This window comes from Glandiceps talaboti, chromosome 8 (genome assembly GCF_964340395.1).
Source record: "Glandiceps talaboti chromosome 8, keGlaTala1.1, whole genome shotgun sequence".
Classification (NCBI taxonomy): Eukaryota; Metazoa; Hemichordata; class Enteropneusta; family Spengelidae; genus Glandiceps; species Glandiceps talaboti.
The window spans coordinates 18,153,861-18,177,934 of record NC_135556.1 but is presented as its reverse complement, the minus strand read 5'-3'; the positions used below and the strand labels follow the sequence as shown (position 1 = coordinate 18,177,934).

At 36.3% G+C, this 24,074-nt stretch overlaps 2 protein-coding genes across 2 annotated transcripts; one reads left to right on the top strand and one right to left on the bottom strand.

Annotated features, from left to right (window-relative positions):
- Positions 1-813: 813 nt before the first annotated feature.
- On the bottom strand, positions 814-13,265 carry LOC144438418 (amidophosphoribosyltransferase-like). The gene is made up of 7 exons (XM_078127439.1): positions 12,863-13,265; positions 9,152-9,422; positions 6,977-7,229; positions 6,129-6,362; positions 5,549-5,676; positions 4,764-4,985; positions 814-4,333 (listed from the first exon to the last, which is right to left on the bottom strand). Exons 1-7 carry the CDS (start codon positions 13,000-13,002, stop codon positions 4,073-4,075), a joined length of 1,509 nt encoding a protein of 502 aa, XP_077983565.1. The 5' UTR covers positions 13,003-13,265; the 3' UTR covers positions 814-4,072.
- Positions 13,266-13,743: 478 nt separating this feature from the next.
- LOC144438578 (multifunctional protein ADE2-like) lies at positions 13,744-23,232 on the top strand. Its single transcript, XM_078127663.1, has 8 exons — positions 13,744-13,879; positions 14,732-14,923; positions 15,215-15,393; positions 18,136-18,343; positions 19,762-19,931; positions 20,716-20,893; positions 21,261-21,419; positions 21,997-23,232. Exons 1-8 carry the CDS (start codon positions 13,873-13,875, stop codon positions 22,155-22,157), a joined length of 1,254 nt encoding a protein of 417 aa, XP_077983789.1. The 5' UTR covers positions 13,744-13,872; the 3' UTR covers positions 22,158-23,232.
- Positions 23,233-24,074: the final 842 nt, after the last annotated feature.

Genomic DNA, 24,074 nt, shown 5'->3' with positions numbered 1-24,074 from the left:
AAAAATACATTTTTTTTCTGTTTTCGCAATTTTGTTTTTGTTTTTCTCCGAGTTTGAAATTTGGTCCACAAACTGTTTATAGGCAAATTTTTGGTTTTGTTGTGTGTTATGTTACATTGTAGTGTATGATCTTTTTTTTTTAAAAAATGGGCAGAATACAACATGATAATATGCATGTCCTGTAGTCTTTCTTTGACTACACTTGTAAACAGTACCCTGTCCACAACAAATGCTTCCCAGTCTAGCTAGGTTTGAACAAAATTACGTGCCCTTCTCATCTACAGCAACTTTTTTAATAAGCATTATGTAAAAATCTTAAAGTGACATAGGCCAGATCTGAATATTTTCTCTGTGTTATCTTCATTTCACATGAAGATAACACATTTCTTGAATCAAAATCACTGATAATTGTGACATCTGTGGCATAGCAGTCTCGCAAACTGAACATAAAATGGTTTGATGACATATTCCGTAATTTTTTGGAATACCCAAATATTGCCACCGACATAAGAATCATCGATAAAAATACAACACTATCTAGAGATTTATACTCATTTCAAATCTCGAAATTTATATAATGCTTAGATGACTTTTAAGTTTTTAATATTTAGATAAAAATGGTCTATGTTCCTTCAACCATGGAGGTAGGATGTGGTCCTACCTCCATGCTTCAACTGTGTAATATCAAAGTTTTAGAAGATACTCAAGCAAAGAAGTTTATGATGGAGACTCTTTTTTTTCTTCAAACTCCCCCCCCCCCAACCCCCACCCAAACAAAAAACAACAAACAAACTGAATATCAAAATCTGCCATTCATACAGTAACTATAAATCTTCAACGTTCATCATACTGGAGTCCTCCTGTATCAACAATTCCCATGGATTACAATTTTTTTTATGTATTTACATTTTTTTACAACAGTTTGCTTTTTTCCTTGCAGTATTACTCATCAAATGGACACTATTAAATTCTAAATCCAAAATTAAAACAATCCAAGCAATAGATGAAGAATTTTTACATGACAAATTATTGGAGGTTATTTTTTTTGTAGGAAGAGTACTAATTTATTGGTAAATAAACATTTCTGTAACAACCTTTCAGAAACGTGCATGGCACTGGTAAAAAAAAATACAGAACTACGAGTAATCCTGACACGCAACCCTCCTTCAACAGTGTGCAATACTTTATTAATACAGGCAAAATCATCCTAAAGTAAATGTTTGTAAATTAAAAATAAACTGACAAAATCCAAAAGTTTGTATCATTTTCACAAGTTTTACATATCAAAGACATGATTTTGACATTCAATTTGAGGCTAAAACACGGCGAGGCTAAATCGTTGTTCTCTACTTGCAAAATAAACTATCAAATATACACCCAGCATGAAACCAGGTCAAATATTCAGTTTTTGTCATAAAAAAAATAACAGTCACACACTTGCATCTGCAATCTTGTAACCTGCAAAATATTCTAAATAACAAATTTCATGACTTTCATTTTGAATGACCACTTTCGTTCTATATTTCAACTTTGTAGGCTGATTATAGCTGATTTTGTAATCATTAATTGCAGAGAGTTGTAGACCTTTTATTTCAATCACATATTTAGTTTTCCTATACAAGTATCTATGTATGACCTTTTCCAACTCTGTGCATGACTCTATCAATCAATCAATCAATCAATCAATCAATCAATCAATCAGTGAATTTATAAAGCATCAGTTTCCACTACAATGTAGTGCTCAGAGGCGCTGTACAGTTAGAGTGCTCTGGAGAATAGATATATCTTTAAGTTATTTTTGAAGGCATTAGCTGTTGATTTTTGTCGTATTTCCAATGGCAGTGCATTCCAGAGATGGGGTGCAGTACGTAAGAATGCACGCCTGCCATATGACCACAGTTTGTACTTGGGCTCATGCAATAAACATTTCACAGTTGATCGGAGTGTCCTCCGAGTTGGCTTCTACAATATCATGATAACCCTGTTGTTGAATGAACACAAAAATATGACAATGTTTTTTTATGATCAAAAAACGGTACCAGTTGAGTGAGATTTTTTACAATAAAATCTATTGATAACATTATTTTCATACTGAACTGGCACATACAAAACTTTCACAGCTGGAATTCAAATAAATACAAATAAATGTTTGTTTTTGCAATGAAGTTTGTTAATACTTTGAAAATGCACTTACAATAGTTCATTGAATGAAACTGTAAAACCGTTTCAGTGGCAGTAAAAGAACTTGATTAGGCAACCAACAATACTTAGAGTCACTTAGAGAACAGGTGAAATAAGCTGTTTTTAGGCCTTTCACCCTTACAATGCCATGTCTGCACACAGACCCTCCACCCAGGGTCTATGGTTTGCATATATACAGACAAGTTTACTCGTTTGCATAAGTCCCAATTTTCACATCATACCTGGGTAAATTAATATTCATTTGACAATATATATGTAATGGGTGTATAAGGAAAAAATAGGATTGATTATATGTTTTATTATTCCTTTCAAGTTAAAGTTGATAATTGTAGAGTAGGTAAGATCCTACTCTGTAGTGGAAAATGTCCTTGGCCTAGGGAGTCTTTTGCATGAAAAGTCCATGGCCTAGGGAGTCTTTTGCATGAAAAGTCTATGGCATCTTAAGGGTTTTAATTAATTCAGAAGGCTTAAATCTTGTAAAAGGTACAGAAAATAGATATGACACTTTAAATAGTATTGAATATCTGCCAACGAAAATAGCACAAAAAGTAAACATTTTCCACAAAACAAAACATAGAAAAATAAAGACATTGGCATATCTTTTGTTACCATGGCGAAAAAAATAACTTAAGTCTGTTCTGTGGAGTAAGGCACTTGACTTACACGCATACAAAAAATCTATAAATAACTTCTGGTCTATTTGTCAACTTGAGGTCAATAACCATGACTTGTCTTTACTCTGTAATACGCCGTGATGAAAATAAGGAATGGGTGTAGTGAACACATCTAAATGATTCCACATTTTTCAAACGATTTCAGACAAATTATACACAACACAAACCCTGTATTCATTAAAATGCACTACATTTGTATAATGCCATGTCCCTATATTATTCACTACCATATCGGTCTTGTTGTATTTCAAATTACTCAAAACAAAAATTTAAAATCGCTGTTCAAATTAACCATGTACACCTTGAAAACCAATCGTGTTTTGTGTAAGACTTTGATAAACCAATCACATTAATGAGAACTGAATGATAAGCCAATCATATCACACATAAATAATTGATTAACCAATCACATTCAAGATTACTCATGGATAAACTACAAACAAACCCGGTAGGAAAGATATAAGCCAATCATATCACAGACAACTAATTAATGAACCAATCATATTCAAGATCAGTATGAATTACTAATCACAAGTGGCAGTGCACATATATAAAAGTGTGTCCAAACCTCTGTACTTATTTAAGGTTACAAAAGGTTAAAGTTCAAGTCCCACCAAATTAATACACTCCATTGCTGCACGTAGTTCGTGTTTGCTTCTACCTGTACCGTTTATCAAATGATGGGTCTGTAACATATTTGTTGAAAATAACAAGCCTTCAATCGAACACACAGCCCAACTTGTGTGTTGTATGCCAGAGATATGAGGGTGAACACACGGATGGATGGACGGACGGACGGACAGACCCCAATGTAATAGCCCCCTCCAGGCAGTGCCTCTTGGGGGCTAAAAAAACTCAGCTCTGTTTTATCACACTTTGGCATGCACTGACAGACATACCAAGTATAATTCAATGCATTTACTTTTCAGAACTGATGTTTTTGTAGACTAATAAATCACTGCTATCTGCACTGTCTACAAATATTTCAAAGACCTACCACAGATAAATTGTTGTCAAAACAGAAGCAAACAGCACTTAAAGCTGCAATGGTTGTACTTTTCAAAGCATCTAATGGGCAAAAATGCGGCAAAAGATTGACAGTTCTTTACAAAAAGACTTTTGTTTCATTGAAATGTACATCTTGAAGACCATTCCATTTAAACACAGGTGAGGAAGGTCCTATATTAATATGTATGTTACCACTCTAGCTCTACTGGGTATTTACCAGTGAGACAAGCAGTACAATGTCCAGTTTTTGTTTCATCTTTTTCAGCAATTCCTTCTCTGACAGCAGACACAAGGCCATTGACAGAAAGGTAGACCACGCTATCGGCACCAAGGTATTCAGCAAGCTGGTCAGCTGCTAGTTTGTTGGCTATCAACTCCTCTTTAGTTGGTATGTTAATGCCCATGTAACAGGGGTACTTGATTGGAGGTGATGCAACACGAACGTGAACCTAAAATGAAGAAATAACGATTTTAGCTGTTAGGATATTTTGACAATTTCATTTCATTATTTCAGTGAATATGGAAAACAAAGAAATTTTCTGAAATCTCACTGATTTCTTTCTTTCGTTCAATGCTGGTAATGTGTGTGATTGTGGACAGGCTCATACCAAAGCACAAGCCATGATTCCAACATTGTCTATAGTTGTTTTCTGATGTAAAGTCAAGATGGACGAATAGTTAGAGTGGCCAGCCAGCTAAGCTTGGAATCTGCAAGTAACTGGTTCAAGCACTGTTGCTGCTGATTGTTTCTGGTTGTCTAAAATGTTTCAGTTTTGAGATTACTGCTCAATGTCAACACAACACTATTTGTGAAAAAATACACTCCAAATACATCATCCATAAATGTTAAAAATAAAATATTGTAATGTTCAAGATTACCTCTTTCGCTCCAGCATCTTTAAGAAGTTTTATAATAGGTCCCATGGTATTACCACGTACAATGGAATCGTCTATAAGAACTATCCTTTGTCCTTTGATATTTTCAGATAACGCACCGAACTTCTTTGCGACACCGAGTTGCCTCAATCTCATGTTTGGTTGGATAAATGTACGACCTACATAGCGATTTTTACAAAGTACCTCAACGTAGGGCAGACCAGACTAGAAAATAAAAAAAATTCCCAATTTTTTTCTTCAGAAAAACTGATGAAGTGTTCCACAACAATATCTCTTAACTTAGAATTAATACATGTACTGAACAGAACTGGCTCATTCTCGCAAACCAGAGTTGTTATTTCTTCCGCAACACTGCAAAATTGGCAATGCGTTTTGGACAGTGTCGTAAAAGAGGCTGTGGTTTATGACGATGAACTGGTTCTTCTGCTGCAAAGTGATTGAAATGAACTACAGAGGTGTTCATAATTTACAAGATACACCACTGCCGCTGCAAAGCACTGGCTAAGTTTGATTACAAATTCACCTGCCCAATACCCAGTATATAAGAAGAATGATGCTGAGTAGTAACCATTCATAATACATTTGGACTAATAAAGATTATCATTCAAAAATTATTATATGTAATCTCATACAATTATAAATGGCTGGTATAGGAGTAATTTCATAACTTTGAGATGAGAGAATACACAAAGATTTTTTTAGAGAAATGTGTGAAAAATATCAAAAGTGTAAAACTTGATGTATCTGTGGTTTATTCATCTACCTACCTCTTGTGCAAAGCCCATGGCTGCTGGCGTAGCTGATTCAGGTACTGTGCTTACAATGTCAGCATCTACCGGTGATTCCTTGGCTAACTGTCTACCACAACGTTTACGTACTGAGTACACCATCTGACCTAGTATCAAAGTAACAATGATCAACTATGTGTCATATTCTGTAAGGTATGCTGTGACGGGGTGCCCTCACACATCCATGAAGGTGGAACGACAAGATGTATCTTACACTCTACTATGTGTCTTTGGATGGAATTTACTTTTTTACTGTCTATATCCATAGTTGCATCTGCTGTAACTAATTTTGACGGGGCGCCCTCACACATCCGGTGAGGGCAGATTGACAGGACATGTCAGTCTACAATGTGTCATTGGATAGAATTTACTTTTAACTATCTATATCCATCCATAGCTGCATCTGCTGTAACTAGTGTTACGAATCCAATTCAGTTGTCTACTTTCCCTGTCTGCCACAGGTTCTGTTCGGTCCACAGTCTGATGTCAAAAGTTGTATTTGAACATTCATGAATCTGATGCATTTTTCAATTAAAGTGTATACATTATGCAAACTTACCTTCTGCAATACTATCTGGCCGTAGAAAATAAACATACTCAAAAATACAAAATGCTGGTGGTTCGTCCTCCTTCTGTCTTGAAACTATACAATGTGTCTTGACACCACTCTTCGAGATCTGAACGATTTCCCCCGGTTTGATTTCTCTGTGGTACTTTGCACCAATAGATTGGAAACTACAGGACTCTGAAGACACCACCCACCCTTCAATGTCATTCTCTCCTGATTTACTCTCTGAAAAATGAATTATCAAATACACATAAGAAAAATGTACAATGGGAACTTCAAGGAAAATTCTAAAGGATTATCTATACTTTCTACTAGTTGTCAATGATACTTTACTATGAGAGAGAGAGAGAGAGAGAGAGCGAGAGAGAGAGAGAGAGAGAGAGAGAGAGAGCGAGAGAGAGAGAGAGAGAGAGAGAGAGAGAGAGATACCAGCAACTTTTAGCCGATGATATTATTGATAATATACCATAAACAAGATTCTCTCTAGAATAATGAAAATATTTGTGTAATATATCTAGTCTGATATGCTATGAATCCTCCAATTAACTGGAGTCTGTGATCTTTTTCTGAACTGTATGCTCCCTACTGCAGACACCAACTTGCCAATACATTACAGTCTATTACCATAGGCATCAGATCTCTAGATTTGTGCCATCAATATACTGGTATAATATATGATATGATATCTTGTCATTGTTTGTTCATATCCCCCTTTCCCGCCACTTCTACATCATCACACTCATCTCTGATCCATGTCACTTTGTGAATATGTTTGTCATGATGATCAACAAAGCGGTATCTGTGATGTCCAATAATAGCCTTGCTATATTGACACATACCTGAATACCCTGCAGGAGACACCAACTTGCCAATACATAGTGGTCTGTTACCATATGGATCCCTAACAGCATATATACTGTCTTCGTACATTATTGCCAAGGAATATGCTGTTCTCGTTTCTGTCATTAACTGACGTATTCTGGCAGGCCAGTCAGGACCGTTTGGCTCTCCTTGGGGTGGTGTAAATGACAACAACTGTGTGATAAGTTCACTGTCGCTTCCAGTAGACAAACCAACACCATGTGTTAATACCTAAGACAAAAAAAGTAGAAATGCACTGTTACAGCATCGAGTTCCTTTCTCTAGACAAAAGCAACAATGATATGAAAGATAAGCAGAGTTTGTGACATAAGTTACCTCCAATAATAAACCAACACCACACATTAGCGTCACTGCATGCATTGAAATGTCCTTGTGTTTTTGCTAAGGTCTGGGAACCGTCAGTGTTTTATTTAAGGGCGGTAAGTAGGTAAAATCTACCGGGGTTCCCCACCTAAACTATGATACATTGCATGGGAAGCACTACCAGTTTTACCTCTTTCCCCCTTTCTGTTACCGGGGTTCCCAAACCTTAGCAAAAACACTGACCGTGGTAACAGAATGGGAGAATACAGTAAAAGTGGCATAGTTTCCCCATACATTATGCCATAATCTTGCTGGGGAACCCACGACAGGGGAACTCGGGTAGATTTTACCTACTTACCACCCCTAGCAAAAACACTGCGCCCATAAGTGGAATCCAACATCATATGAATCTCATTACAAATTAATGTGAGGAAGAGATATTATACACAAACTGTGACAAACTTAATTAAGACACAGTTCATTCTTATTGTTTTGATTGCAGAAACAACTACCCAAAATAGGAAAAGTGGCATCCCTCATGTTAATAAACAACTTTATATTTCATCATAATTTGAGTATATTTATATAGGATCTAAAAATATATAATATCTTTCAACATTCCATAAACTTGATGACTGGGGATAATTCATTTCTTACTACAAATTATTCATTATTTTGACAAAAGTCTGTGTGTGTGTGTGTGTGTGTGTGTGTGTGTGTGTGTGCGTGCGTGTGTGTTGCTGTTGTTGTTTGCTTTTTTGTTGCTGCTTTTCTTGAGTGAGTGTTCTTACTCCTAGGTAATATCTGCTCGAGTTCCCCATATATTTTATAAAGGTACATAGTTCTGCACCATTACACCATAGGTGATGACATCTTAGTCTATGTAGGCTTGATCAAACTACCCCTGATCCTAACAAAGACACTACAATCACAATAGCCTACAGAAAAGTAATCTTTTCTTTATTTGACGTTTAAAACCAACACTGGGAGTAAGTATATCAAGTGAGATCATGCTGAGAGTGTACTTTGTACAACTTTCTTTTTGCAAAGTACAAGAGTACACTTTATGAACACAGTCTTTGTGTGCACCATATATTTTATTGGGTCCTACGGTGACCTGCCATTTTCTCTAAATTTTAAAGTCTATAAAGAAAGTAGATCTTTTATCACAGCACCAATGATTGAGTGACAATGCCACAGGCAGACGCTACTTATAGCCAGTGAATCTGTCACGTCAGTCCTGTAAAACTTTCACATGAAGGCTATGCACCCCATGTGCAGACTTTACAATACACAATGTGTACAGTGCTGTATATGTCTATCACCTTGACATCAGGCAGTGGTATTCTGTGAACAAATACAATTTATTACAAGACACTTTCCTCAATGGCATTGTCTGTACGATCAATCAGTTGTGACACCCAGATACTTTATACTTTGAAACACCTGTAGTGCAGCTACATGTAAGAACAAATCGTTTTCACACATGCATACCCCAGCCTAGCTAGACAATTTTGTACCATGTTGAAAAAGGCAAATGTTGTCGCTACGGTTCAAGAAATGGTTCTTTATGTACAACTGTGATGCTATTTGTAATGAAGTGAACACATAACCTTCAAACTGAGCAAAGATTATGACCTGTAAATTAATCAATGAATTCACAGTAGTCACAGAATTGTTCCTACTTTTATTATACCGCTTGGTTGCCATATCTATATAAATAAACTGGTTGTAGTCCAATTATGAATAATTACAAAATGTTTTAATATGCCTGATTCTATAAAGGGCATACACTCATTCATATCATCAAATAGACAAAAAGTAGTTACCCTTTTCCGAAGCGGTAAAGCGTTGACAAGCTCTCCGTTATGTGCGACTGCAATTCGTCCATGGATTGTATCGACATCAAATGGCTGACAATTTGTCAGTTCTGAACTACCAGCTGTTGAATACCTAGTGTGGCCTATTCCAAGATTGCCTTTCAGCTTGGCCAGATGGTCCTCAGTAAATATAGCATTGACTAGTCCCATTCCCTTGTGTTTGTAAAACTTCTTGGTGTTAACTCCCAGACTTGTGATAATCCCAGCACTTTCTTGACCCCTATGAAAAAAAAAATTACTTTGATGAATGAATTGATGAATATTTCTGATATAGAATTTGATAATGAAACTGGAAATTTCGAGCATATTTTCAATTTTTCCAATGTAGTCTTCTACTTTAAAAAAGTGAAGACCAGGCCAATTAGTATGCCAATAGGGACACACTCTTATGTTTGTTAGGCTATGTTTTTCCAGAAGTCATACAGGATAGACCTGACAACGCTCTCAATCCCTGGTGTCAATCGACGCGATGGTAATGAGTTTATAATAATTTGTAACTATGTCTCACAGTTCCTCTGAGATTCATATTTCACAAATGTTATAATTTCACTAGTACAGAGTAAGGTGATTATCCCGGTAGGTGAGAAACAAATAGTTTTTGTCAAACTGTTTGTATGGGCAAGTTGAATCAAAACTTTGAGAACATGTGAGTATAAACATGTCAGTCTTGTTCACTGTATCATGAGTGAACAAGACTGATTGCAATCACTCAACTTATCAAAAGTGTGTTGTGTGTACTGGTTAAAATTTTAGTACTGTACTCAAGTGAGCAGTGTGCCCTCGAAGCCAATTTGACACACCACTGACACACACAATTTCTAGTGACACCAAAATTTGGTGTTCCCCCATCTCTTACTATGTGGTGACTCACAATAAATCCCAGTTTTTCTCATTTTGACTCACAACAACAAAATTTGGCTATCGTTAGAGGGCACACTGCAAGTGAATAAATAACTAATTTATATTAAGTCATTAATTAGTAAGTTGCGGTTAAAGTCATACTGCACGGTTTTTGATAAAGAAATATTTGGTTTCAAGTTTTGCCTGCTTTCTTTTTAAACAAGGACAAAGTCACAAGCATAAAAAGGTGACCCCCCACCCCCCCCTGACAATACATGTCCTTGTGAACAAGGCTGAAATCATTCCCAAGATCTGTAAGAAGTTAGTGCTTTTATAATGACACCAATCATGGTTGTATTAGTGAACAGTAAATGTAATACATCTATGCTCAGACTCATGAATTGTGAAAATGATATTCTTTCCTTTAAAAACATTTCACTTTTATTTAAACGATATGGAAGTCTAAAAATAAAAATAAAAAGTTACGATTTTCATTCTCATTAGTCTTTCTACTGGTTGAATATGCAGCTATGAATAGTAGTAATAGGTTCAGCCAGTAAACTGACTCCATCCTAATTTGTGAATACGAAGCCATGCAACACATTTGAAGGAATAGTGAATTGTACCATCGACAACGTCTCTCTCCAACATCCATGGTTCTAAAGCCTTACATGATGTATCATGTTTTTAAAAGCCATTTTTAGGATTAAAATTTAGCTGCAAAAAAAGGCTGATAGGCAGAAAATGACTCTGGAATGAACTCAGGGTTCTATACGGGTAGTCTGTAAATATACATTTTTAACCACCCTATCAGTTACCACTTCACAGACACAAAAAGACCAGGGAGTGCCGATAAGGGCTAAACATGACATGACGTAAAACTGGTTATTGGGAGTTCAAGCATGATATAAATTTGACCATAGACAGTGAATTGTACCATCGACAACGTCTCTCTCCAACATCCATGGTTCTAAAGCCTTACATGATGTATCATGTTTTTAAAGGCCATTTTTAGGATTAAAATTTAGCTGCAAAAAAAGGCTGATAGGCAGAAAATGACTCTGGAATGAACTCAGGGTTCTATACGGGTAGTCTGTAAATATACATTTTTAACCACCCTATCAGTTACCACTTCACAGACACAAAAAGACCAGGGAGTGCCGATAAGGGCTAAACATGACATGACGTAAAACTGGTTATTGGGAGTTCAAGCATGATATAAATTTGACCATAGACAGTGGAGGGTCTCCCCTCCACTGTCTATGATTTGACTGGCTTTCACCCTGGTCCTCCAAATATCACATAATACACGTAAACATGAGAAAGTCGATCATTGCAATACTATACCAAACATCATTTTTTGGAGAAAACAATATTCACTGAACTTAATTTTTGTGTAGGGTCTATGATTTAAGTAATCCTTCACTTTAAACATGAATTGTCTGTGCAACATTTTAATTTCTTTGCACTATTCTTATTTCGGTGTCCCCATTATCACCTTTCTAAGCTATTGACAGGCATACAAAGCAGATACCCCAAACATCATGGTTACTATGGGAACACAGCATTATCAGTTTCTCATTCAAAGTAAAGGAAAACAATACTTTGTTTGATGGAGTACTTTTTTTAAATGGCTGTTAGTATCCAGTAGTCTGCAACCGAATCTCAAACTTCCTGAACAATACTAAATTTAAACCTGGAGTCTTTGTCTCGTGAACAATACATTGATTGATTTGCATATTTAACAAGTACACCTTTGAGCTGGGCCAGCTGAGGACTTTAAAGAAAATCAATACAATGAATAAAATACTGTTGGTTACTTTTTTTAAAAACGCAAGACTTTTTCTTCAAATCACTGCTGAGGTTTAATAAAATATGCATGCCTTATCTGAACTATTAAACCTCTCCTATGATAAAAAAAACAACATTAGTGGGGTATTTTGAAGTGGGCTGTCAGATTTTATGAAACTTCCCAAGTTCACATTTATGCCAAATAACCAGTTCTCCTTTTTTCAGCAAGAATCTATCATTATGTAGCACTGTTGTATAACCATGGTTGTGTGAATTAATGAAGCTAAACAAAAATTTAGAATTTTATTGTTACAAAAGGAAATTGTGTTAAAATATGGTAGTATGGAAGCATGATCTGGAGATTCTTCAAGAATACTGCAATATCTTTGTGGTAAGCTTACATGTAATAAATTGTATTTTTGTGGGTTTTTTTTATCGATATTACTGACTGATTGTACTGCTTCAAATAAGTTGTTAAAATGAAGGTTAACAACTATGAAAACATATTGGCCATATTTTATTTTTACACTGTTAACAGACTGTTTATATCATCACACGCTAATTAAGTCCTATTGAATGAACACATTTACGACTTCTGTTGTTCTGCTTTTTTAATGACAAATTCTAAGGCCAGAGGATGTGAATGAGGCACGTCACCAAACATGACAACAATATTAAAAGCAGCTTCACCAATACACGTTCAAAAAATAAATCACCCTCTCAAGGAAAGGAACATCGTGGGGGAGAGTTTGAGCACTTTTTGTTACCAACCACGCTTTCAAGTAATTACAATATAAATATTAGAAGTTAATAGACCAAACTTTGACTTTCATCTGATCTCATTACTAGTTTTGTTACCTTTTGTTATTGCTGCTGAACTTGGTTTCTGATAGTGATAACATATACGGTCTGTTACGAGTAGTAGCTTACTAAGTTACTGACGACGCGTTACACACATGTATAATATTCGAGCGAAAAGGTCATCAAACAAAAACAGTTGTGTTCTCCATTTCATGTGATTATACTTACCGATGTTGCAAAGCAACCAAACCTAGCGTAATAACGTGAGCCACATCTAACTGTGTTGGCCATTCACCACAAGCAACAACACCAAATATACCACAGGCTTCCTGCAAACCATCGAGTTCACTTTCTCCACAGTCAGCCATTATCGACGCTGAAGATATATATACAGACACGGTCACAGTGTGTGACAGACAGCAGCTGATCGAGTAAAAAAAAACGTCTTTACAGGAGTTGGTGATCGGTTACCAAATGTAAAGACCCTGTCCTGGTAAATCGTGTAGCTGATCGCCCTTTCACTGTACTTAATATCTTCAATATATGTTGAAATTCGAATTAACACTCCTATCTCTCAATTTTAGTCGCGTATTATTCACTCAACATGCACGTCGGCCAGGCTGGGCTGGAGTGAGAAAACGCCGGTAGTCGTTTGTGCGCATGCGTGAGGTTATACCATTTCCAATTTGGTAAAAATTCAAGGGTAAGTGTAGCTTCTTGTTGTCATTTACCTTTACGCCGTACTCTTAGCGGTCTTATTTGCTCTGTATGAATGAATATGACTAAAGGATTAATATATATGAACCTATTTTGTATTCTTAAAGCATGAAATGGAAAGATCTGTTGAGTCTAATGTATGGCCTTGAGCATTTCCGGCCACATGTGTTACATTCGCGCCAAAATTCATTTGCTTGACAATATTAAGCATGTATATGTATTATTCCACAAAATATTATACAACAAATATTTTCAAAACAAATAAATCAAAAGAAAATAAACACAATGACATCTTTTGATTGTAATTTCCGATAAAAACAAAAGTACCGGAAGTTATACACGTAAAGAGAGAAAACCAGATCATTTTATTCGTTATTTTTAATTGACGCGTAGGTCCACATCAGTGAAAAGGCTGCCCTCCAAACCACGTGGTTGATCAGCTGCAAAGAGCGTGAAGAAACCATTTCAAGGCAAGTGCTCAACATACACGGCGGCTCGTCTAATACCGAAGACAAGGCAAAATGTCAGGTAGGAAGTTGTAGCTTGATAACAGCTAGTGTGAAATTTAAATTTATACATTAGTGTAATATTTCATTGCGCTTTTTTGACTCTTTAATAGTAAATTTTATACAGCAGAGAGTGTAAAAAACAAGAGTGGTGTGCTAGGCCATTCTTTATTAACTAGTAAGTGGACTCGTGCATGGAGAGCAGATAAAGGCAAGCTTGAGGGGGAAAACAAAATTCAAAATTTTCCCATTGCTTGGATTCTAGGCAAGGGTACGTATAATCAGAAAGGAAATCTCTCATTCACATGCTTGCTGTACCATGTGAGATGCCCCGGGCACACAGTACCCCAGTCATAGTATGATATTAAAACACATTGCAATATGTGGTAGCCTTTTTATATCCAATGCTATTATTTCTAAGCAAATTTGGTTTAAATAACAATGGAAATATCACCCACTGTGACACTTCCATGGGTTAAGCATGGACGTGGTGATAGATATTCGTATGTTGTGAAATGTTAATCTTAAACTAAAAACTATGTGCATTTACTGATCTAAGAAGTTATCAAATTATATCAGACTGATATGCATGCATGCATACATACATACATACATACATACATACATACATACATACATACATACATACATACATACATACATACATACATACATACATACATACATACATGCAGACACAGACAGACAGGCATATGAACTTCACTTGCAACAGTTCCTTAAATGTATACACATTTCATCCCTTTTGTAATGCTGAAAATTGAAAGGAAAATTCCTAGACAGTCATTATCAATGGTTTAAGAGAGTTTGAAATGCTTGTTTCATTGACCTTGGATCAATTGATTGATTTCTCTAGACATCACACCTGGAAAAGCTCTCATTGAAGGCAAGACTAAAATTGTCTATGAACTTCCCAATAATCAAGTCCTACTACAGTCCAAAGACAGAATCACGGCTGGTGATGGAGCCAGAGCCCATGACATGAAAGGCAAAGCTGCCATATCCACAGCTACTACAAGTAAACTTTTTGAACTTCTGAACAATGCAGGTAAGGAATTCCATTCAATCAGTCAGACCCTATAGACCCACACTGGTGTTTAGAATGTGGAGTGGTTTCTGACCCAAGTCTGTTGTCTGATCACCTATATCTCTGATAGGTAAAGAGAGACCTTGAGATTTGATGCCATGGATAGCACTAGACTAGTGGGAATGTCACCCATTTACTTCCATCTCTGTCAGTGTAGTTGACCATAAAATAAGCTATGAGACTGTCCCTCTCAACACAACAACTTTAGAAGTGTTGTCATCTAGATATTTTTCCTTTTCGTTTCCTTTTCAGGAATTAAAAGCCATTTCATCAAACAACATACAGATACAGCCTTCATTGGTATCAACTGTGATATGATTCCATTGGAGTTTGTAACTAGAAGAGTAGCCACAGGGTCTTTTCTGCGTCGTCATGAGGGTGTGAAGGAAGGATATCGCTTCTGTCCCGTCAAGTCAGAATACTTCTACAAGGTAAAAGATGATGACTTATGGGTGATGGATGACGACAATCATTTGTTTGCTTGTTCACACTGCTATGGATATTTTTGATATATCGCAACCTTGTATGCTATACATCCAAATATGGCATGTTTTGTCCAAACATGGCATGCTTTGTTCAAGTATGGCACACAATGTCCAAATATGGCACAATATGTATAAATATATTGCCCCTCATCCAAACTTTTTATATGGCAGTTTTGAAAGTATCAATTATACTTATAAGGTTCTCCTTTGGTTTTAGTCATTTTTCACTACTAACAGTAGAAAATAACATTTCAAATTTCACAAAGATATAATTCAAAATTATTGACTTTATTATAATAGATAGTTTGTAGTTGTCATTCATTCAAATCAAACTTAGAGTACTAAAAATGATATCAAAGCTAGCCTGAAGTCTATTCCAGGATACTACGACAGAACCCCATGACACGTGATTTCCAGGTGGCATACTCGCGGTATTTGCTCGAGTGCTTGCAGTGTTCTTTGCGCCCGTACTGTCTCGGTGTAGCGTGTGAAAGTGCAGCAGAAAACCATTGCAAGCACGAGTACAAATACCTCTGAGTATCCACACTGGAACTCACATGTCATGGGGTTCTGTTGTTATTACATATGTTTATCTGAAATGGCAAATATCCTGATTCCATAAAAATCATACACGATCACACGATATCATGCGTAGCGAAAGATCGCATTGGTATTGTGCTGCAGTGAAAATACCACTAGTATGTGCACGCACCAATGCAAGTAATCTCTGGTAATAATAATGTTTTTTATGTAATGACAGGACAGTGTGGATTCATGTGATTTCCATAAGAATGCATTGTGGACATTTAAAGATAAAAAGAACTTAGATTAACCCACAATAAGAAAAAAAAAGCAGTTTAATTTCATTTCCTGTGTCCTTCATCATCAACATGATTTGTGCTTTGCCTGTACTTGTAACAGTGACATAACTCCCATTCTTACTTGCTCCCACACCCAAAACACACTTTAATATCGACAAATTTGTCAATCCCTTTTGTTCGGAATATTTTATCTTAAAAAATCAATGTTTAGGCACTGCTCTTTTTTTTATTGTATGTGATTGGTTAACGCCAGCAGTGAGGCTTTTCCAATTCCCCTTGCATACAATACCCCACCCATTGTTTCGAGTGTGTAGAAAACTGTTAGTAATGTGTTCCCCACCTATTACTATAATGTAATGCTATCTCTGAGAATTATTAGAGGTTTTAAGGTGTTAAAGTAACCTCTTCCATATTTATACTAGATGTGGATACTAAGCTGTATCCAAAGGAATAGGGAAGACAGCCCATATTTTAGTACTAAGCTTTCATATCCACAGATCACACCACACTGTGACCAAAACTTATAGAATCTAGGGACAGCTGCCCACATCTAGTTTTGTGAGGGGTGAACCACTGTCTTGTCCACAGATCACACCACACTGACCAAAACAATAGATATCTCCCCTTTGTTCCTTTTAACAAAGGCAATGCTTCCTGTTGTTTGGTATTCATATTCACATTTATTTCCTATTATGTATATTGAACAATCAAATGCATAGTTTTGAACAAATGTGTATCACTAAATATTTAACAAACCCTGTCCTTCCTTCCTTCCTTCCTTCATTCATTCATTCATTCATTCATAAGAATGCATGCATTTCAATTATGAAAATGACATGGCTAGTATTCAATTTAATGACTGAGGTGGGGGAGGGGGGGGTACTAGAGTTTAGCTTAACTTATGAATCATTGAACACGAACTCACACAATCCGATACTGCAATGACAAGTTTAATACACTGTTTGGCAAATACAATACTCTATTATTAGTTAGGAATTACTTGTGCATGTCAGAGGCAGTTCCATGTCCAATATATATATATATTTCCTCAATATTTTTCTATATTCAGCTAAGGAAAAGTACACGTAACATAAGTGGTCTTGTCATTAAAACTTCAGTTGAAGACTAGGTGGTTGGTCTGTTTATAACATGTCCTATGTGAACTTATCAATAAGTATCAAATGCATAATGTCGTATAGTACACAGAAAGGTACTACAGGCATAAAGGGGAATGCCGCTCCATGGAATAAAAGTATTTTCATAAACATTTGGTTCTGGAGAGTCATTTCATGATTTCACTCACTCATGATTTCACTTGTTTCAGTGGAACACTATTGCATCATGGGTCTTATTCATTACAGGTGCATAATGACTACTAAGAGTTTACTTCCTTCAAATAAATCATGAATATTCAGCGTGCATGTAATGAATAATCATATCTGGTAAGACCCATGATTGCAATGGTGTTCCACCGAAAGATTAAGAGAGGTGAAAAAGAGTTTCAATTTGGTGTTTCTTGGCAATCAAGTGAAAATTGTGTTATATGAAATCATGAAATGACTCTCCAGAACCCAAAGTTTATGAAATTACCTTTATGTCCTGGAGTGGCGTTCCCTATTAAAAGACACAGAACATAGGAAACCATAGGAAATTTTTGTTGTTGTCATCTTTAACTACTGATACTTAGTGTGAATGTATAGCCATTATTGGCATAAAATTCATGCAAATCAGCGAAACATGGCTGTCCTGGGAAGGAATGAATTTATGGTACATCTTTTTTCGCAATAGGTGCTTCCTGATTGGTAATAGAGGGACTGTGATGGAACAAAATTTCATCTCTTCATTCTTCATTTTGTCTGTCTAACAGGATGATGCAAAGCATGACCCACAGTGGACTCGTGAACAAATCCTGGCAGCCAAGTTAGAACATGGTGGTATCGTAATTGGGGCTGATGAACTTGACATTATGACCAAAACTACCGTCTGTGTCTTTGAGATCTTGGAGAAAGCATGGACTTCCCTAGACTGTAGTCTCATCGATATGAAGATAGAATTTGGTGTTAACAGAGAGACAGGTAAATGTCCAAATTGGCTTCAAGTATACAGGACAAATCTACAGATGAATACCTTGAACAGAGATAATGAATTACTAACTATGGACCACATCATTTTGGACCACCAAATAAAAATGAGATGGTTCACGCTGTCCACTAACTGAAAAAGTACATTTTAAACCCTGCCTTGAAAATTTCCTGATATGAATATGTAGATGTTGTTTACATTCATCCCTCAATGTGAAATGCACCTCCGAAAAAAACTGTTCAAAGTTTTGCTGTTTGGTTCTAGAAACCTCCAATTCATTATCAGTTAAAATATAAAGAAAAAAATTCATAGGTCACCATACAAATTTTTGAAATCGAGGTCGAAATGTTATCAAAATTCGGCCATTTTGGAATCCAATATGGCCACCAAATATTGTGTTAACTCTGCAAAATGAGAGATTGTCATTTTCCTTAAAACTAGACAGTGAACCCCAAATTTCCAGAAGTAAGCTTCCATGTGGCAAAAATGTGGAGAGGTTTTAATAACTGTCTACCTTAATGAGTCGGCGTGTTTCAGCCAAGGATTTTGATGACAAGTTTTTGTGTGAGAAACAAATGCATTTCATGTTTGAAAATTCATAATGGACAATAATCAGTCCACAATGGTTTCTTTTGAATTGTAGCGTTACATGTTGTTACACCAACCAGTTCAATTGATACATCAACAAAAGAAAGTACTGATACGCATACATAACATATAACACCTGCTGAATAGGGTTTTCCATTTTTAGAAAGGACGTATGTCCATAAAAAGTATATGCCATCCCACACTTTTTATTTCAGTTTTGTTTTGTACCCAGACTATGCAATAGGTGATCTGGGAGAGATTTACCGTCTCGTGGTACTGTTTCTTGCAAACTATAGAGGTCATATGTATGATGTACTGTCTATAAAATCTTAGTCTGAATAAAATATGGTTTGTGTTGAAAACTTTCCAGACACCATTAATTTTCAACTTGCTGAAAAACTATGATAAATTGTAGACAACCCACAAAATATTAACAAAGGGCCATTAGAAGTTGCGAGATTTCCCTCCCAACACGTAGACTTTTTACAGATTTTGAGCGGATAGTCAGAAATATAGTAAAACGTGTTATTTGACATTACAATGTACATAGCTTATGATCAATTTTTCATATATGTTGAAAATTTATTCCTTCTCCTCTCTTCTCCCATAGATTGTGTGTACTGTACAAATATTCATATATATGAATAGTTTCTATTCAAAAGTGATAGGAAATCACCAAATTTATATTTCCAGTGAAATTGACTTTTCCACAGTATAACGTGCATCATTGATTTATTAGAAAAAGTATTACGTTGGCTGGTACTGCATTCTGAAATATGACAGTCATTCCTATTGGATAATGAAATATGTTGAATTTTTGTAGGCGAGATCCTGTTGGCTGATATCATTGATAGTGATTCGTGGCGTTTGTGGCCATCTGGTGATAGGAGACTAATGAAAGATAAACAGGTGTACAGAGAACTGAAAGAAGTCACTTCTGAAGGTCTTGAAATGGTGAAGAGGAACTTTCAGTGGGTTGCTGACAGAGTTGCAGTAAGTACTAGTGATTGTTGAGAGAGTTGCAGTAAGTAGTGGGTTGCAGTAAGTAGTGGTTGCTGACAGTTGCAGCAAGTAGTGGTTGCTGAGAGAGTTGTAGTAAGTGATGCATTCCTGAGACTTGCAGCAAGTAGTGGTTGCTGTAGTATGAAGTGATGTTGCAGTAAGTACCCTGGTGGTTGTTGAGACAGTTGCTGTTCAAGTAGTGATTGCTGAGAGTTGTACTTGTAGCAAGTATTGGTGCTGAGAATTGCATTAAGTAGTGGTTGTTGAAAGAGTTGCAGTAAGAAGTGATGAAATGATAAGACTGCAATACTGTAACAATAAATAAAAAGACCTGTCAGATTAGGATTAATGGTTTAGGTGTGTAAAACAGTTTGTCTGGCAGAACTATAGGAAAAAATTGGTCCAGAACAGAAAATAATCCTATTTAATCTCTACAAATCCACTGATAAGATAAAATTAATATGAGAACCTGGGATTGAAACATTGGCCTTTAACCTTATAGTGGGGGGGGGGGGGGGGCAAGATTCTTGGAACCTTTGTAAAAGAGGGTCGTATGGTAAAATCTGCAAAGGTTCCATACCTTATGATACAAATTTGGTGCCGAACCCTGGTAGAATGTACTTACCTAAAAAAAAAAATTGGTAGGGAACCCCTGGTAAACACATGAAGAACTTTTGAAAATGTTCATTTACATAATATGCCATAGATGAAAAAATATTTGTCAGAATACCCAGCTTTCACTAACAGTCGTTGTCATGTGTTGTATCTTTAATAGCAACTGTTGCCCAAACCTCAAGCCCAAGCCGTAGTACTGATGGGATCGGCCTCAGATACAGAGCATGGTGAAAAAATTCGGGCTACATGCAAAAACTTTGGTGTGCCCTGTGAATTGAGAGTGACTTCTGCACACAAGGGACCTGATAAAACATTGAAGATCTTAGCTGAGTATGAAGGTAAGGAAGATTGTTATTACTCTTGAAGTTAAGTTTTTATGGTATTGATGCAATGAGCTCTCCTAAAAAATATTTTAAAGGGGGTGAATGGTTTAGGAGAAATTCTTGAAATTCTACGTGGGACATGAATTTACATCTTTAGAAACCAAGAAACAGAAACACATCGTTACTGTTCGTAGGTGCAATGAAAACTTTACAAGTGAGAACTGAAATATTCAGTGTGTCAAATTAGTCCAAAAAATTTGCTCTATATATATCAGCTGAAATATTTCTCCTTGTAATGATTTAAAACATTCATTCATATCACTTTCTATTTACTTTCTAGCTTTATGTGTTTAGTTCATGAATGTTTCCATGTCTATCACAGGTGAAGGTATCCCTACTGTGTTCATAGCAGTGGCAGGACGTAGCAATGGACTGGGACCGGTATTGTCTGGAAACACATGCTGGCCTGTCATCAACTGTCCACCAATCAAACCTGACTGGGGTGCTGAGGACATCTGGTCTTCACTGCGATTACCATCTGGTAAGTAAACTTTCTCAGTGTGTGTGCATTAAGGGTTTACCATGCAGTTTGGCGACCATTGGTGATGAATTTATTGGTTACATGATTCTATGGAGAAATCACAAACTCTAAGTCCAGTATATTATGCCCATATATGGTCATTGGAAATATCAATCCACTTTGTGATGCAGCCTTTAAATTGATTTTATCACAATTTTAACCACATGGCGATTAACAACATAGTCAGGTACTGAAAAATGATAATCAAAAAATTAAAAAGATTGGGGAAATGAAATACCTGCACATCTAAACTCGTACAATAAAACATGCATTATATAAATAGGATAAAGGGATGCAATCAAAGTAACAACACTAAATTCATAAGTCAATCATGCTGTTTGAAAAGATTTTTTTTCAGTTCTCATTTAAAATATTCCACATTATCAATGCACTTCAGTTTCCCGGTTAGAGAGTTCCAAAGTTTTGGCTCACAGATTCATACAAGCTTTTTATAGGGTATTTTATAAGCATTCGATGCATGTTTGCGCACCTCAGTACAACCATCATTGGATATGTTGTGATTATTTTCTTTTTCCAGGTCTTGGATGTGCCACAGTGCTGTCACCAGAAGCTGCTGGGTTAAATGCTGCCCAGATACTGTCTCTGAATGATCACATGATTTGGGCTCGTTTACGTGCCAAGCAACTCAATACATGGGTTGGTTTGGTTCTTGCAGACAAGAAAGTCAGAAATGACTAGTAAAGGTTACGTTCATTTACAAAAAAAACAATTGAACTGCCATTTAAGTTGTGTATACAGAGGCTGGGGAAGTGTTTTCTTTTTGTGTAATTTTTTACACTCAAACTAGGGTATACTTTAAAGGTGAACACACCACTTCAGGAAATAAAGGCATTGTCATTAACTATAGGTTCGGGAGAGTCATTCCATGATTTTACATCACCTGTAATTTCTTGCGATTACAGAGAAACATCAAGATAATCTTGTGCCTTGATAGGGTATCTTTGGTGTGAGACAAACTGGTGCTTTGACAAAGTGTCTAGGTTCACTAAACGAGGGGATTTCGTTGTGATTGGTGCATTGACCTGGTGTTTGGGCTTGTTAGTTAACAGATACTTGCAAACCTATTCGTGTGAGATATACCAGTTCATTCAAACCAAAACTGAAGTGGAGAGGGATTTCATGAAACCACTACAAAACTGTTACCCATGTTCTCTACTGAATAGACTTTGGCACCGTTCTCTCCCATCATATTAAATGCTCATATTGATGCATGTAGCCACCAAAACAAAACTTCAGTTGCAAAAGATCGTGGACAAATTTACAACTTATACACTGGATAGGTACAATGATTTTAATAATGACATTGTGTTCGTTTTGTGTATTTCAAGTTCCGAATACAAGTTGTGACAAGAGTACACAGAAATTGGAGGAAATACAAATCAATGCAAAATTACGGATTTATAAACTTTTTTGGTTAATGTAGGTAGTAGTTAATCTATGAATTTAAAGCTCAATGCAAGGGTGATAATATTGAAATTGTTCTCCTCTGTATGTTTTGCAAAATTTAAAAGTTAGGGGATGGCAGTTTAGTTGCGTTAAAAATAAAGAAAAATCAGGAAGCATAATATTAGGTATTGTGTGTGATCGGTCTAAAAAAAGTTGATTCAAAATGGAGGTTTATTAGGTATCTCAGTGGTGACTATAAGTCGAAGAAAAGTTGTTTTGTATTCAGTTTGGCTTATTTGTGAAGGATTATTTAAACATTGAAAATGTATCGATTGCAGCACAAGAAACGTTGAAATAAATTGTTACATTGGTGTTGTAAGTCTGTGTCGACTGATGATACTAGTTTGCATGATGAGATGAATTTGATTTGCGTGGTTAGCTTTTCTAGCACAGCGCCCTCTATGCTGTGTTTCAACAATGTTTTTCAGTACCTCAAAGATTGAATAATAAACAAGAACCCTCTTCTGCCCTACCAATGTAGTATTTACGTAAAAAGACCCCAGTATCCGTTAAGGAAAAGATCGTAGATTTATGTAGATTTATGCACGCAAACAAAATATATACCAGGGGTCTCCAACATTCTTTCCTGTCACTTGCTGACACTACTTTTTAGTCCCCGCCGGACAAAGTCCGGAACGGAGACTTATGGATTGGGTTCTGTCTGTCCGTGCGTCCGTCTGGCAGCCATTTTGTTTGCGAATTTTCCATGTCCAAAGCCATAACTCAGACATGCTTGAACAGATCTCATTCAAAGTTGGTATTAGGACAGTGTTCTATGACATACATGTGCATATTCATTGTTGTTGTGATACGATCCAATATGGCCGCCTGGCAGCCATTTTGTTTGCGATTTTTCTATGTCCAAAGCCACATGTACAACTCAGACATGCTTGAACAGATCTCATTCAAAGTTGGATTAGGACAGTGTCCTATGACATACATGTGCATATCCATTTTCGTCGTGATACGATCCCCCATACCCGACCCATCCTTTATTGTTCCATGTCCAACAAGCAGACACAACATATCTAAGTCTGTTTGATTTAGGTTCACAAGTGTTGTTGCGTGATCAGAGTAGTGATAATTCCTTAAAACCCAATCATAGTGGGGAGTATGTCATTGTCAATGACTTGTTTATATTATAGTACA